The following is a 12880-nucleotide window of genomic DNA, read 5'->3' as shown; positions in this document are numbered from 1 at the left end:
AGAATGGAGAGTGACTGCTTACTGCTTATGGGGTTTCTTTTATTTATTTATTTATTTAAATTCAATTAGCCAACATATAGTACATCATTAGTTTCAGATGTAGAGTTCAGTAATTCATCAGTTGCTTATAATAGCCAGTGCTCATCACATCACGTGCCCTCCTTAATGCCCATCACTCAGTTACCCCCTCCCCCCACCCACCTCCCCCCCAGCAACTCTCACTTTGTTTCCTAGAGTTAACAGTCTGTCTTGGTTTGTTTCCCTCTCTGATGAATTCCCGTTCAGGTAATGAAAATGTCCTGGAGTTAGGTGGTGATGATCATTGCACTGCACTGTGAATGTACTAAAGGTTACCGAATTGCATGTACACTTTAAAATGGTTAAATGATTAATTTTATCTTCACTAAAAAAATTATTCTTCAGCAGCTCTTCTTTGTCTCACTGGCCTATTAAAATTAGTTAAGTTTTATGCTGCAACTAGTTTTCTAGGATGCTACTTAACACAGAAAAGAATGAGAAGTCTTTCTCCATAGGACTTATTTCAGGACTTTTAAGGATATATTTTTATTCATGTATTTCTTTTCTAGTTTTGGTTCTAGTCAGAGTTTCTTAACTAGGGGAATTCATTTATTCCACCGTGGATGGTTTGGATTCTTTTCTTTGGTCATTTTAATAGTTTCTTCTAAAAAAAAAAAAAAAAAACTATTGAAATGAGTTTAATCTCCTAATAATAAATTTGGAAAGAAAAAACATTTAGAATACCAGATTTTTGCTTTCAAAAAAAGCATTGACATCTTGAAAACCGCTGTCGATTTTAGATCTATTAGAAATTTATTTTTGCCTGTGGAATATGAGGAATCCATAAAAATTGATCTAGTTAAAAAAAAAAAGCTTAAAAGACTTCCTCCCCCATCTCCTAAACCAAGAGCAGTTGAAGGGTGGCATGTCCACTGGACCTTAGCCACAAGACTGCCCTTGGTTTATCCTAGGCTGACAAGCACTAGCAAGATAGCACTGTGTTCTCTAATTGTAGCCCTTCCGCAGGACCAAACCGGACACGTGATCCCTTGTGGTGACCTCCGGGGTGGGCTGGTAGGGTCCTCCCGACTTATCTAAGCATCTCTCTCTCTGTCATCTGCCTTTCAAGTCTCAGCTGTCCCAGTTGGATAATTGTTTGATTTGAGATTTGGGGGCTGGAAACTCCATGAACTCCCTTAATAGCCAGCTTTGAAAGTTTGATGTCATCCGTAATCTTTCATCTTCCTTTTTAAACCTTCAGGAGAATAGTCTATAATTGATGAGCAACCTCCTTATAAAAGTCACTTTATAAAATTAAAGTGTGTGTGTGTGTGTGTGTGTGTGTGTGAAATCCTTTCTTGGCTTTCTTATTTCCTCTCTAATATTCTCAGTTTCCTCTAGCTATTTTTAAATCACTGTTCCCTGAAAAGGGTGGCCTTTGGTACTATTACAGCTATGTTTTGTGTGTCCAAGACCTTTTGCTTATTCTGTGGATATAGTTTTTGAAATCAGATTTTTGGCAATAAGCATTTCTGATAACTTAAAAAGAACTCCTAAGGATAAGGATTATTCTGTGATTTTGAGAGTTTTTCAGTTGGAAACTGGGCACTGAATAAAGAAAAAACACTATGTAATTTCTTGGATACAGACTTTTCTATGAGATTAAGATGGATTATTTTGGAAGAACATCGTTTGCACAGCCAGAAAGTGGCCTGATGCGTTCAGGGATGAATTTCCATGAGGAAAAACTGCTACAAACTTAAGAACAGGTGTTCTCCAGAATATGGCTGAGTAAATAATCAGTAGAGAAAACATAGTTTGAGGGAGTTTTTCCTGTTGAATAAAATCTTTTTAGTTGATAAAGTGGATGCAGACTTTTCTGTTTCTTGTTAACTACAATTATCGGGTTCTATCTTGTGATATTTAAAATAGCAGCAGTTGATACCAATAGATTTCCTTTTGAGGCTTTTCTGTTTTAAGTGACTCCCTGTCCATCTTTTGAGAGTGACAGAAGGGTAATAATTTTGGGCTGACCCAATAATATTTTCTCATTGAGTTTTCGTAGTCATATAGGCAAGTTAATAGTTTATTATATTGGAAAGTAATTGTTCTTTTTTCATTTTCTCTTGGAGAATGTACTCTATGTTTCACTGTTATATATTTATAAAATAATGATGTATACCATGACATGTGTTGTTTGTTTAGATGTGAGTTTTAATTTTCCCTTCAATACTCTTAAGACGACTTTCATTTGGCTTTGTACACTGAGTTTTTCTCCTTCTATAGCCTTTTCCTCTAGTCTCCTCTTCCCGGTGGTTGGTAAAAAGAGGTGAGTTGACAGCTTATGTGGAAGACACCGTGCTTTTCTCAAGAAGGACATCTAAACAGCAAGTCTACTTCTTTCTCTTTAACGACGTGCTCATTATCACCAAGAAGAAGAGGTAAGCCATTTTGTGCTGTTGCTGGTTGTACATCCAGTGTTAAAGCTCTGTAATTCAGATGTCTTTTACGGTTGATTATCCTCTAAAAGCTTGTGATGTTAGACGTGTGGTTTCCACATGTGGAATCATAGTAGCCTCCATGTTTCACTTCCTTTAAATTACATAGCCAGTTGAGACTCCAATCATTCCAGCCAACCTCTGTCGAGCTCAAAAGTGCACAAGCCGCCCTTCTGAGCATTTTACACATTTATATCATTGGATTCTCAGGACATCCCTGGGGAGGCAGCACTCGTATCATTCCCCGTCAGCATTTTTCACACTTCTGCCATAGAATTTTTGTATAAAACAGATAAAAGTTGCTCCAGTTGAGAACAAGCTGGGATGCAACTCGAGTGTTTGTAACTTAATTTAAAACCCACTGCTCTTAATGATTGCTGGTCTCGAAAGTCTCCCTGTGACTGCAGAATGAGCAGTACACCAGTACTTCCTTCTGAAGGGGATAAAGTCAATCATCTGGGAGAGTGTTTCACACACAGACGTGTGTGCATGTGTGAGCGCGCCCACACACACGCTCCCCTCAGCTCTGTCTTTCTTTCTTTCTTTTTTTTTTTTAAGATTTTATTTATTCATTTGAGACAGAGAGAGAGAGCCCAAGTAGGGGGATCAGCAGGCAGAGGGAGAGGGAGAAGCAGGGAGCCCAATGTGGGGCTTGATCCCAGGACCCCAACCAAGATCATGACCTGAGCTGAAGGCAGACCCTTAACCATCTGAGCCACCCAGGCGCCCCAGCTCTGTCTTTTTTTAGGGAACATTCTTCATCCAAGTGTACTCAGTGGCTTGTAGGATTGCAAAGTATTTTTTTTATTGGCCCTTCATAAATATTCCAAATCTTTTCCAGAATATGAACTTAGAGAAACAACATAAATCTGTTTTTTTTTTTCCACATAGGAAGGCAATGATGGTGGGCTGAATTGCTGGCATAAAATAGGTGTAAGGGTAGTTCATGGGGTACAATTTAGATAGACAAGTGAAGGGAATCATGGTAACAGGCCTCTATGAATGTATAAAATAAATGTACAAATTTATCATGAGCTAGTTTAAATTCTACTTCTTTTTTTTTTTTAAAGATTTTATTTATTCATTCATGAGAGACAGAGAGATAGAGAGAGAGAGAGCGAGAGAGAGAAGCAGAGGGAGAAGCAGGCTCCCAAGGAGCAGGGAGCCCGATGCGGGACTCGATCCCAGGACCCTGGGATCATGACCTGAGCCGAAGGCAGATGCTTAACCATCTGAGCCACCCAGGCGCCCTAAATTCTACTTCTGAGTTGCTGACATTTTAGCTTGAAAATTCAAGCTAAACTGAAACAGAGTATGAACTTTTCTTCTTGCTCCTTTTAATCAGACTGTATTATGAATTATTTCAGCTGCTTGGCTGTCCAGCTGAAAGGAAAATTGTGTACGGTCTACCCTGAAAATCCATAATACGACTATGATAAATACATAAAGATGCTGATTACTGTTTTTCATACTTAGGAAAGTAGTGTTGTCATAACTTCAAGAAGAAATTATTTCTCTTACCTGAGACAGTTTCAGTAGTTCCAATAGCTAAGTAAATTTGATAAATAAAAATTGGAGAGGGATTATAATTTTGTATTTTTATTTTTATATTTATTTGGTTTCCTATAAGATAGTATGTTTCTTTGGCTTTCTTTGAGATGTTTTGTTTTAGGAGAAAGTAATTATATATGACTCTTCAAATGCTATTGCTCTGGACTTCTAACATCTTCCAGCTGTTGAAATATTTGTTCTGTCTCAATGGACCAAAGGCTGTAACTAAACTTTTCATTTTTGTGATAAAATACACTTTGACAGGATGAAGCCAATTTTAAATATAAATCTAGCTTTGATTAGGATGTCTTCAGTGAGTTCATGAAAACATTAAGGGTATTTAAACCAGTATAGTACAACTTTTATCCTCGAACTTGCATAGAACTACCCAATAAGTACAGACTTTTTGAACTTGGGAATTAAGGTATATGCTATTCTACTTAGCCGTGTACTTTGCCCTCCACAGCAGATTTTGTCATTATAGGTAGTGTTGCTTTCATAGCTCTCCCACTTTTATTTGCTCGGGTTATGTTTGAACTTGTATTATTAGCAAATGAAAGAAAAAAAAAATACACAGCTCCCACGAAGAGGACAACCTTGGTACTTATCTTTGCCTTTACCAAAACTGGGATTTTTTTTTTTCCCTTACCAATGAGCTCATTGTATTTCTAAGGTGCTCTTGACTAGGAGAATAGCATTGAAGGCTCAAGTCATTTATGACCTGAATGCATGGTGAGGGTGACAAGCAGACCACAGAGACTTGATAAACAGGCGCGGTTAAAAATGTATGATATGCGCAGCCGTATTTACACTGTAGCTTCAAGGAGGCAACTGCGAATGCTTCACATGCCAGAGGCAGCAGCGAAGGAAATACAACAGCTTTGAAGAAGGCAGTAATTGAGGCTTGGCTGCGAGGTGCAGATAAAGGATAATTACCTGTGCCAACTCTGGAGGGCCGACCCAGCCACCCACTGCCTAATTGCAATTCTAGGGTTCAGCCAAGGGGCTTGGCTGCTGGGTCTGCGGTGGGTTTCAGCTTCAGGGAGGCTCCTGGCTACCGGGGGAGACTGCTTGGGAGGGCGGTTACTCTTCCTCCTCTGACCCAGTCTGGCGGCTGGTTTATGCTGAGCACGTTCCACAGATGGCTGGGTGTGTGGCCACCTCGGCTCTGTGGCACGTGTGATAGTGCAAGTGTTTGCAGAGCTGGTGGGGACCGTGGGGCTGTCTTCTAGGGCAGGGATTTCCCCCGTTTTTTTTAGAATATTAGAAGAAGTTTCAAGTCTCCATTAGCTCTGAGCTGGTTTCGGGTCGCTGCATTAGTAGTCTCTTCTATCAAATTTCTGAAGGATATGTGACCCGTTAGACTCTTCTGGATGAGAAAGTGAATTCTTTGGTAGTTGAAGCTTTGACAGCAGGTTAGGTGGGTACTTCTAGAGCAGAGTTCTCACCTCGGCACTCTTTTTTTTAAAGATTTTATTTATTTGAGAGAGAGAGAGCAAGTGCCAGGGGAGGAGGAAGGGAGGGGCAGAGAGAGAGGGAGAAGCAGACTCCCCACTGAGCAGGGAGCCCAATGTGGGGCTCGATCCCAGGACCCTGGGATCATGACCTGAGCCGAAGGCAGATGCTTAACGACTGAGCCACCCAGGCGCCCCTCGTCTTGGCACTCTTGAGGCCTGACAGTTCTTTTTTGTGGGGGCTGCCCTGTGCTTTGTTAGATGTTTTAGCAGCATCCCTGGTCTCTACCCGCTATTTGCCAGTAGCCTCTCCTTCTCAGTTGAGACAAGCAAAAATGTCTCCAGACATTGTTGTATGTCCCTTGCGGGGGAGCAGATTGCCCCCATTTGAGAACCACTGCACCACAGTGATGTCAGACTGTCAATGAGTACTGCCTTCAGAATAGGGGGCATGTGCAAATGTATCAGACCTGACACAGCACTAACAGTAATATTGTAATAGGGGAACAGACTGCCACGTTATACTCCTAGATTAATGAATAGTAACTTATTTGTGCCTAGTAATAACTTATTTATAATTATCCATTACAGTGCACAGACCATACCCCATGTCCAGCCTTAGGGACCAAGTAGTGTTGTGTCCAGTTTTGAAAGGTGAAAACTGAATTCAAGACCTAATAGGTTCAGACTCTCAAAAGCCTTATTTTGTAAGGTAGTCAACTGCCTTATTCTCCTTTAGTGCCTTTGATCTGGCTTAAATCTTCCCTCCCAATTTCTGCTGAAGCAAAAAGCGGTTCCCCCTCTGTTAGTTTTTTTCAGCTGCTATAGCAAAGTCTCACAAACTGGGTGGCTCAAGACAATAGGAACGGATTGTGCCCCAGTTCTGGGGGCAGTGGTCCAAAATAAAAATATTCGCAGGGCCACGTTCCCTCTGAAGTCTCTGAAGAGGATCCTGCCTCACTCTTTCCAGCTCCTGTGGCCCCTGGGATTCCTTGGCTTCAAGTAGCATAACTCCAGTCTCTGCCTGTGTTGATATGCGTTCTTCTCTCCGTGTCTCAGTGTGTCTTGAAATCTCTCTCTCCTTATAAGGACACCAGTTAACAGGATTTAGGGCCTACTCTCCTCCAGGATGATCTCACCCTAACTTGATTATATCTGCAAAGACCATATTTCTAAATAAGGTCCCATGTACAGGTACCAGGGGTTAGGACTTTAGCAGACTTTTGGAGGACACAGTTCGACTCACTACCCTCCCCCAACCCATCACCACTGTTAAATTATGATTATTATTACATAATGAATAAATGTGTTTAAGAAAAATGTCTTAAGCCAGTTGTAGAACACACCATTTTTTTTATTAACATTGACTGATGCCATTTTTCATAATTTTGGAATGTCATCTTGGTCATGTGACGTGAACACCTCTATTTGGAGGGCTCACAGGTTACCTTCATCTGTATCTTCTCCTTCAGACCTGTTCCTTCTCCAGGGTCTCTCCCCTCCTTTGTTAAAGCCACCTCCATGCATCTGATTGTTCCACAATAAACCCGAAAGACTACCTTGGCTCTGTGAACTCATTGTGCTCCCCTGTCCGGCCAGTCACGGGTCTCTTAAGCAGCCCCTGAAATTGCTTCTCTCCCCTTACTTTGCCAGTGCCTTGTGGAGCTGGCACTGTGGAGCCAGCATTGTGGAGCTACCTTGAATTTGCCTGTGAGACACCTAACTGGAGTCATGCCACCATCCCTCCATCCACTTGACATTCCACAGCAGAATGTAAAACTATGCTTTTTAAAGGACACATTTAGGGGCGCCTGGGTGGCTCAGTTGTTAAGCGTCTGCTTTCGGCTCAGTTCATGATCCCAGGGTCCTGGAATCGAGCCTGGTGTCGGGCTCCCAGCTCAGCGGGAAGCCTGCTTCTCCCTCTCGCACTCCCCGCTTGTGTTTCCTCTCTCGCTGTGTCTGTCTGTCAAAAAATAAATTAAAAATCTAAAATAAATAAATAAATAAATAAAGGACACATTTACTCAGGCCATCTCTTGCAAATGGCCCTTCTGTGGTCCTACCTTGTACTTAGCCCTACTGAACCACCTTTCTTTTTTTTTTTTTTTAAAGATCTTATTTATTATTTGACAGACACAGCAAGAGAGGGAACACAAGCAGGGGGAGTGGGAGAGGGAGAAGCAGGCTTCCCGCGGAGCAGGGAGCCCAGTGTGGGGCCCGATGCCAGGACGCTGGGATCATGACCTGAGCCGAAGGCAGACGCTTAACGACTGAGCCACCCAGGCGCCCCCTGAACCACCTTTCTAGCCACCAGGACCCGACACATCATTCTTTGCCTGAATTCTCTCACTTCCCCGCTGATCCAGTCCACTCAAGCCTTTTCTGGCCAATGTCCTTTTTATTCTTGAGGTCTTGGATGAATTGGCACACCCACTGGGAGTTCTTATCCAGTCCTTGGTAGTGGGTTCATTTCTGTTGCTTTATGGTCCCATAAAACCCTGTACTTCTCTGCCATAACATTTGTGTTACTATGTGTTCATGTCTGTCTTGTTGACCTTTGTATCCTTAGTGCATAGCCCAGCGATCTCGCCCGTAATGATCATCAATGTCTGTTAAATTTGAACTAATTGTGGAAATATAAACAGTTTGAGTGAATGCATTACTCAAAGGGCAGACCCCCTCCTACTCCTCCCAAGCTAAAATTTCTTAGAATTTTTGTTTATTTTTAAAGGATGTGATTTTTGTATTCTGCTCCATTATATATTAATTTTGGATTAATTTTGGCAAAAACAGATCTGAACCTTTGTTTATCATGTGGCTTATCATATCTCCAGAGTTTTACCTATAAACTTATCCATAAGTACCACATAACTTCAATTTCACATTTAGGAAGAAACTTGCAAAAACTCTGCTCTACAGAGGAAGTGTTTTTAGGCCTGCTTTTATTTTGTCCTATTGTTATCAACTGATGTTTTGAGCTGCAAGTAAAAGTGTCATCATACTAAAGGGTTTAAGCAATAAAACTGGTGAATCATCACACACGCACACACACACACAAAACAAGAAGTCAGGTGAGCTTGGGAAACTCTCCATCTCCATTTCTCTTTGGTAGATTCACTGTTGGATCACTTAGGAAAGCTTTTGGCTGTATGTAACAATTCCCAAATAATAGTGACTCAAATCCTCCAGACAGTTACTTCTCTCTGCAAAGATGTGACGAAGGGGGGGCAGTCTGGGCCCCGTGGTCACAAGTAGCCCAGCCCTTGTCCATTCTTCAGCTGCAGTGTGCTCTGCTTCTTGCCCCCATGCAGATAGCTTCATGGTCGCAGATGGCTTCTGCAGGTCCAAGCATCATGGTTTCATTCAAAGACATAGGAGGGAGGCAAGTCTGAGAAACAGAGGCTGACCAAAGGGGCTCTTCTCTCAAGCGGCTTTTCTTTTTTCTTTTCTTTTCTTTTTTTTTATCAGCAGAGGAAAGCCTTTCCCAGACAATCCCCTGAAGACTTCTTATGTCTCATAGCTCAGTCATGGGTCCCAAGACTTGTCATTATAGGGGAGGCTGGGAGCCCCGGCTTGTGACCAAGGGGAACAGGAGAGCCCTGATTGTTTGGCGGGATGCATCCCCTGAGGCTGGACACAGTGGGACGTGGTAGACCAGAAGCAGGGGAGGCTGACAGCTGATTAGATTGCAGACAGTTCCTGCCACAACCAGGAAATCATCATTTCCACAGAGCACTAATTAACATACAAGTAGCTTGGGAGACCAAAAGAACTTGGTAAAAGAGCTCCTGCTTGCCTTTAGGATAACCTCGGGGAAGGGGGTGGGGCCTTAGTTTCAAAGAAGCCGGAAGTGATTGGAGATTTAGACCCCATTTCTGTTTGGCTGGTGCTAGTCGTCCAGCTGTGGTTCACGTGTCTTGTCGGTAGTGCCTTGTGGTTCACGTGTCTTGTCGGTAGTGCCTTTTTGTTCCCACCGGGCGAGACGTGTCCTTCCGCACGTTTGGAGCACCCAGATTCATGGGCCTGGTCTGGGGGTTGGGCATCATACCGAAAGAATGCAGAAATCTAGTCTAGTCTTGTCTGTAACAAGTGTATCATGTTCTGATTTGTTTTTTTCCATTCTTCTGCTGAATTCTCCACCCACAAACAACGTAACCATGATGTTTTCAGGTATTCCCTGCAGTCAGATGAGTAGGAATAGTAACAGTGATGATAAGAACCTATATTATGGAGCTTGTACAGTGTGCCATTAACAGTGCTCAGAGTGCATATGCAACAGACCATTGAGTTGTCATAGAAACCTAGTATTAGTAGTATTTCCATTTAATGGCTCAGGACCCTGAGGCAGAGAGAGAGAGTCTCTTTTTCGAGGTCTCACAGCAAAGCCAGGATTCTAATCTGAGTTTCTGACTACACAGCCCTCTCTCTAAACAATTTCTTTATGCTCGTTCTTTTTTTTTTTTTTTTTAAGATTTTATTTATTTGATAGAGAGAGACACAGCTAGAGAGGGAACACAAGCAGGAGGAGTGGGAGAGGGAGAAGCAGACTTCCCGCTGAGCAGGGAGCCTGATGCGGGGCTCGATCCCAGGACCCTGGGACCATGACCTGAGCCGAAGGCAGGCGCTTAACCAACTGAGCCACCCAGGCGCCCCTATGCTCGTTCTTTTTTAACTTCATTTTTTTAGACTATTTTCAACTTTCCCCCACCCTGTAATATCATTGGGAAAAATAGCCTAGAAACTTGCACCTTTTTTGTTTGTTTTGATAAACACCTTTACTGATTGTAGGAGAAAATTAGAACCAGTACCAAATTGCACTTGCGAGCTTTCCTCTGCCTTTGGATAATCTAATGTCAGAGTGTAGGGAAGAGTTTCCTTTTCATAACATTTCCTTCCTGAAGACATTTAAGGCCATAGATTGACACTTCCTGATTCCTCGTTCCATAAATGTTATATATACTGACATAACTTGAACTCTTAAGACACATTACAAATCCTCAGGGTTTTAAAAAAGGATTTTCTATAATAGATTACTACCAGATCATTATCATAAGTTCAGGAATTTAAGTTAGAACTTGAGTTTTCCTAAGTAGTCTGAATGCCCAGTGGCTTAAAACTGCACAAGCTCTCTGGAAAGGGTCATGGCCTGGCTTGCTCCCATTTAGAGTTTTTCCATTTTGAAGACTTTCCTACGATAGAAAGCTGAAGTCACCTGACACTGTCTCTCTTCCTCTGCAGGGTAAATTTCTTCCTTGGGAAATTAACTGTAAGAGAATCTTGGAAAGGCCATAAGATTCTCTTACTCAAAGCACTGTATTCCTGGAACATAAACCTTGGTTATTTCTAACCAACCACTGGTGGTATCGGGTTCTAAATTCAAGATGGTGAGATAGGGTAGGAGAGCCGTGAGAACCCCAGTGCTTTTCTTCTCACCCTCTTTTTCTCTGGCGGCCACACATACCCTTGATTCCTCTAATGTCATGAGTAGTTTGGGTATCCGTTCCTCTAGTCCATAGGAAGAACTGACATTGCTTTTCAACGCGGAAAGCTGTGGTGGCTGAGAAGCACAATATCAACGTCTGGGGTCAGGTAGAACTGGGCTCAAATCCTGACCGTGTGATCTTGGGCAAATTACTGTGAATCTTTTAGAGCGTCAGTAGTCTCATCTGTAAAATGGGTTTAAACAGTTCATCTTCCTCATGGAATTTCTGTGAGAATTAAATAAGATAATGCACATAAACCTCTTAAGACAATGAATAGTCCCTGCTAAGTGACTCATACATGCTGAGTATCATTATTATTACTGGTATTATCTCCCTCTCTTTAAAGATCTTGGCACAAATCAAGTTATTGCCCCTCTGCTTCTAGATTATTTTATAGTTTTAAAAAAAATGGTTTGAAACCTTTAGTCAGCGCTACACATCTGAAGGTTGTGGTGCACTCTGGGGTCAGACCTGATTTATGGCCCCTGATATATGACCTTAGGAATCAATGTGTTTAACTCAATGCCTCTCCCTCTCCGTCCATATTAGACGGCAAGTGAGTGAGCGATAACCATTGATCTACTTTTGTTCTTTTATAAGTTGATGGGAATCATGTGTATGCTTTTGTAGTAGTGATTGTCTTGCAACGTCCCTTATAGCTGATTAGGAGACAGTATGACTTTGTGGCTGAAAAAAGTGAATTCAGCATATTTTTCCCTTTCATTCAAGGAAGTCAGTGGAAGGAAACCTGAATGTGAGGTTTACTTAGTAATTTGTAGTAATCCTGTTACCAACTTAAGAAGCTGCCTACCTGTTCTTCAGAGCTTGTTTAGTTCTGGTTATGCCAGGGAGAAAGCTTCAGTAAGGTGCTAACAGTCCCTCGGCCTTGCGCATCTCCCCTTTTCAAGGGCCACGGGTTCAGGGCATCCTACGTGCAGCCCGGGTCCTGGGTTGTGGAATCTGGAGATCTGATGAGAGGAAGGAGGCCTTTCTAGGCCTGTGATGGGTCACTAGCCATATGTTTTGGTGACAGTGAATCACATCAGATCCTTATCTTACCAACAAATGTGGTCTTTATAACTATTTGTTATATTGTGACAATGAAATAGGAAGCCTGCGGCGTGTTTGTTAGCTTCAGAATTATTTTGAGGAACTGAACAAGTAAGTCTGTTTGAAATCAGTTTCTGGATAAATATCTTGCCTTGTTTTGTTGGAGTGCTTGCCAGACTATGAATTTCTTGACCTAGGTATTTAGCTCAAGTCATGCTTAGTCCACTTGCCCATTTGCAAAGTGCCTATAATTATCAAGCCTTTAACAAAATGTCAGGCACAATCAAATTGCATGATCTGTCAGGAAAATTAAAAATAATAGCTAACATTTACTGGTTGTGAGCCAGGCATGACTGTAAGAGCTTTCCGTGCAACAAAATAATAAATATATTACCTTACTTAACCCTCACAACAATCCAAGGAGATTGGTATTGTTATTCCCATTTTACAGATGAGAAAACACAGAAAGGGTCAGTAACTTGCTCAAGATCACAGTGAGTAAGTGATAAAATTGGGATTCTTACCAGACATTCTAAATCAAGTCTCTACTCCTATGTATTATACTGTACTTCATTACTTTAAAATTGTACAGCACTTCAATAAAAACTTATTCTTGTATTATTCTACAACCAACCTTTAAAACTGAAATCAACATCTGTCGTGTGACATGGTGTTTCAACCTGTTAACTCAAAATCAATTTCAGTACAGACCAATAGTCTTTATCCCAGAAATGTTAACTAGAGTATCTTTATTCTCGTTAAGCACAAGATCAAATGTGGGGTTTTAGAAATCATGTTTTCAGAAGGGGAAGAGAAATTGAAATCT

At 41.7% G+C, this 12880-nt stretch overlaps 1 protein-coding gene across 1 annotated transcript in view; it reads left to right on the top strand.

The window, feature by feature from the left end:
• Positions 1–12880, top strand: part of ARHGEF26 (Rho guanine nucleotide exchange factor 26) — a 118346-nt gene that overhangs the window by 83112 nt on the left and 22354 nt on the right. The window contains exon 10 of the mRNA XM_028103029.2: positions 2305–2459. Within this exon, the coding sequence (XP_027958830.1) occupies positions 2305–2459 (155 nt within the window). The remainder of the gene's footprint in view (positions 1–2304; positions 2460–12880) is intronic.

The sequence above is a fragment of the Eumetopias jubatus genome, unplaced genomic scaffold (assembly GCF_037043125.1).
Source record: "Eumetopias jubatus isolate StellerSeaLion01/CBP00866 unplaced genomic scaffold, mEumJub1_p1.0 scaffold_1, whole genome shotgun sequence".
In the NCBI taxonomy this organism is placed as follows: domain Eukaryota; kingdom Metazoa; phylum Chordata; class Mammalia; order Carnivora; family Otariidae; genus Eumetopias; species Eumetopias jubatus.
The sequence above is the reverse complement of the archived record's forward strand: the minus strand, read 5'-3'. Positions and strand labels throughout refer to the sequence as shown.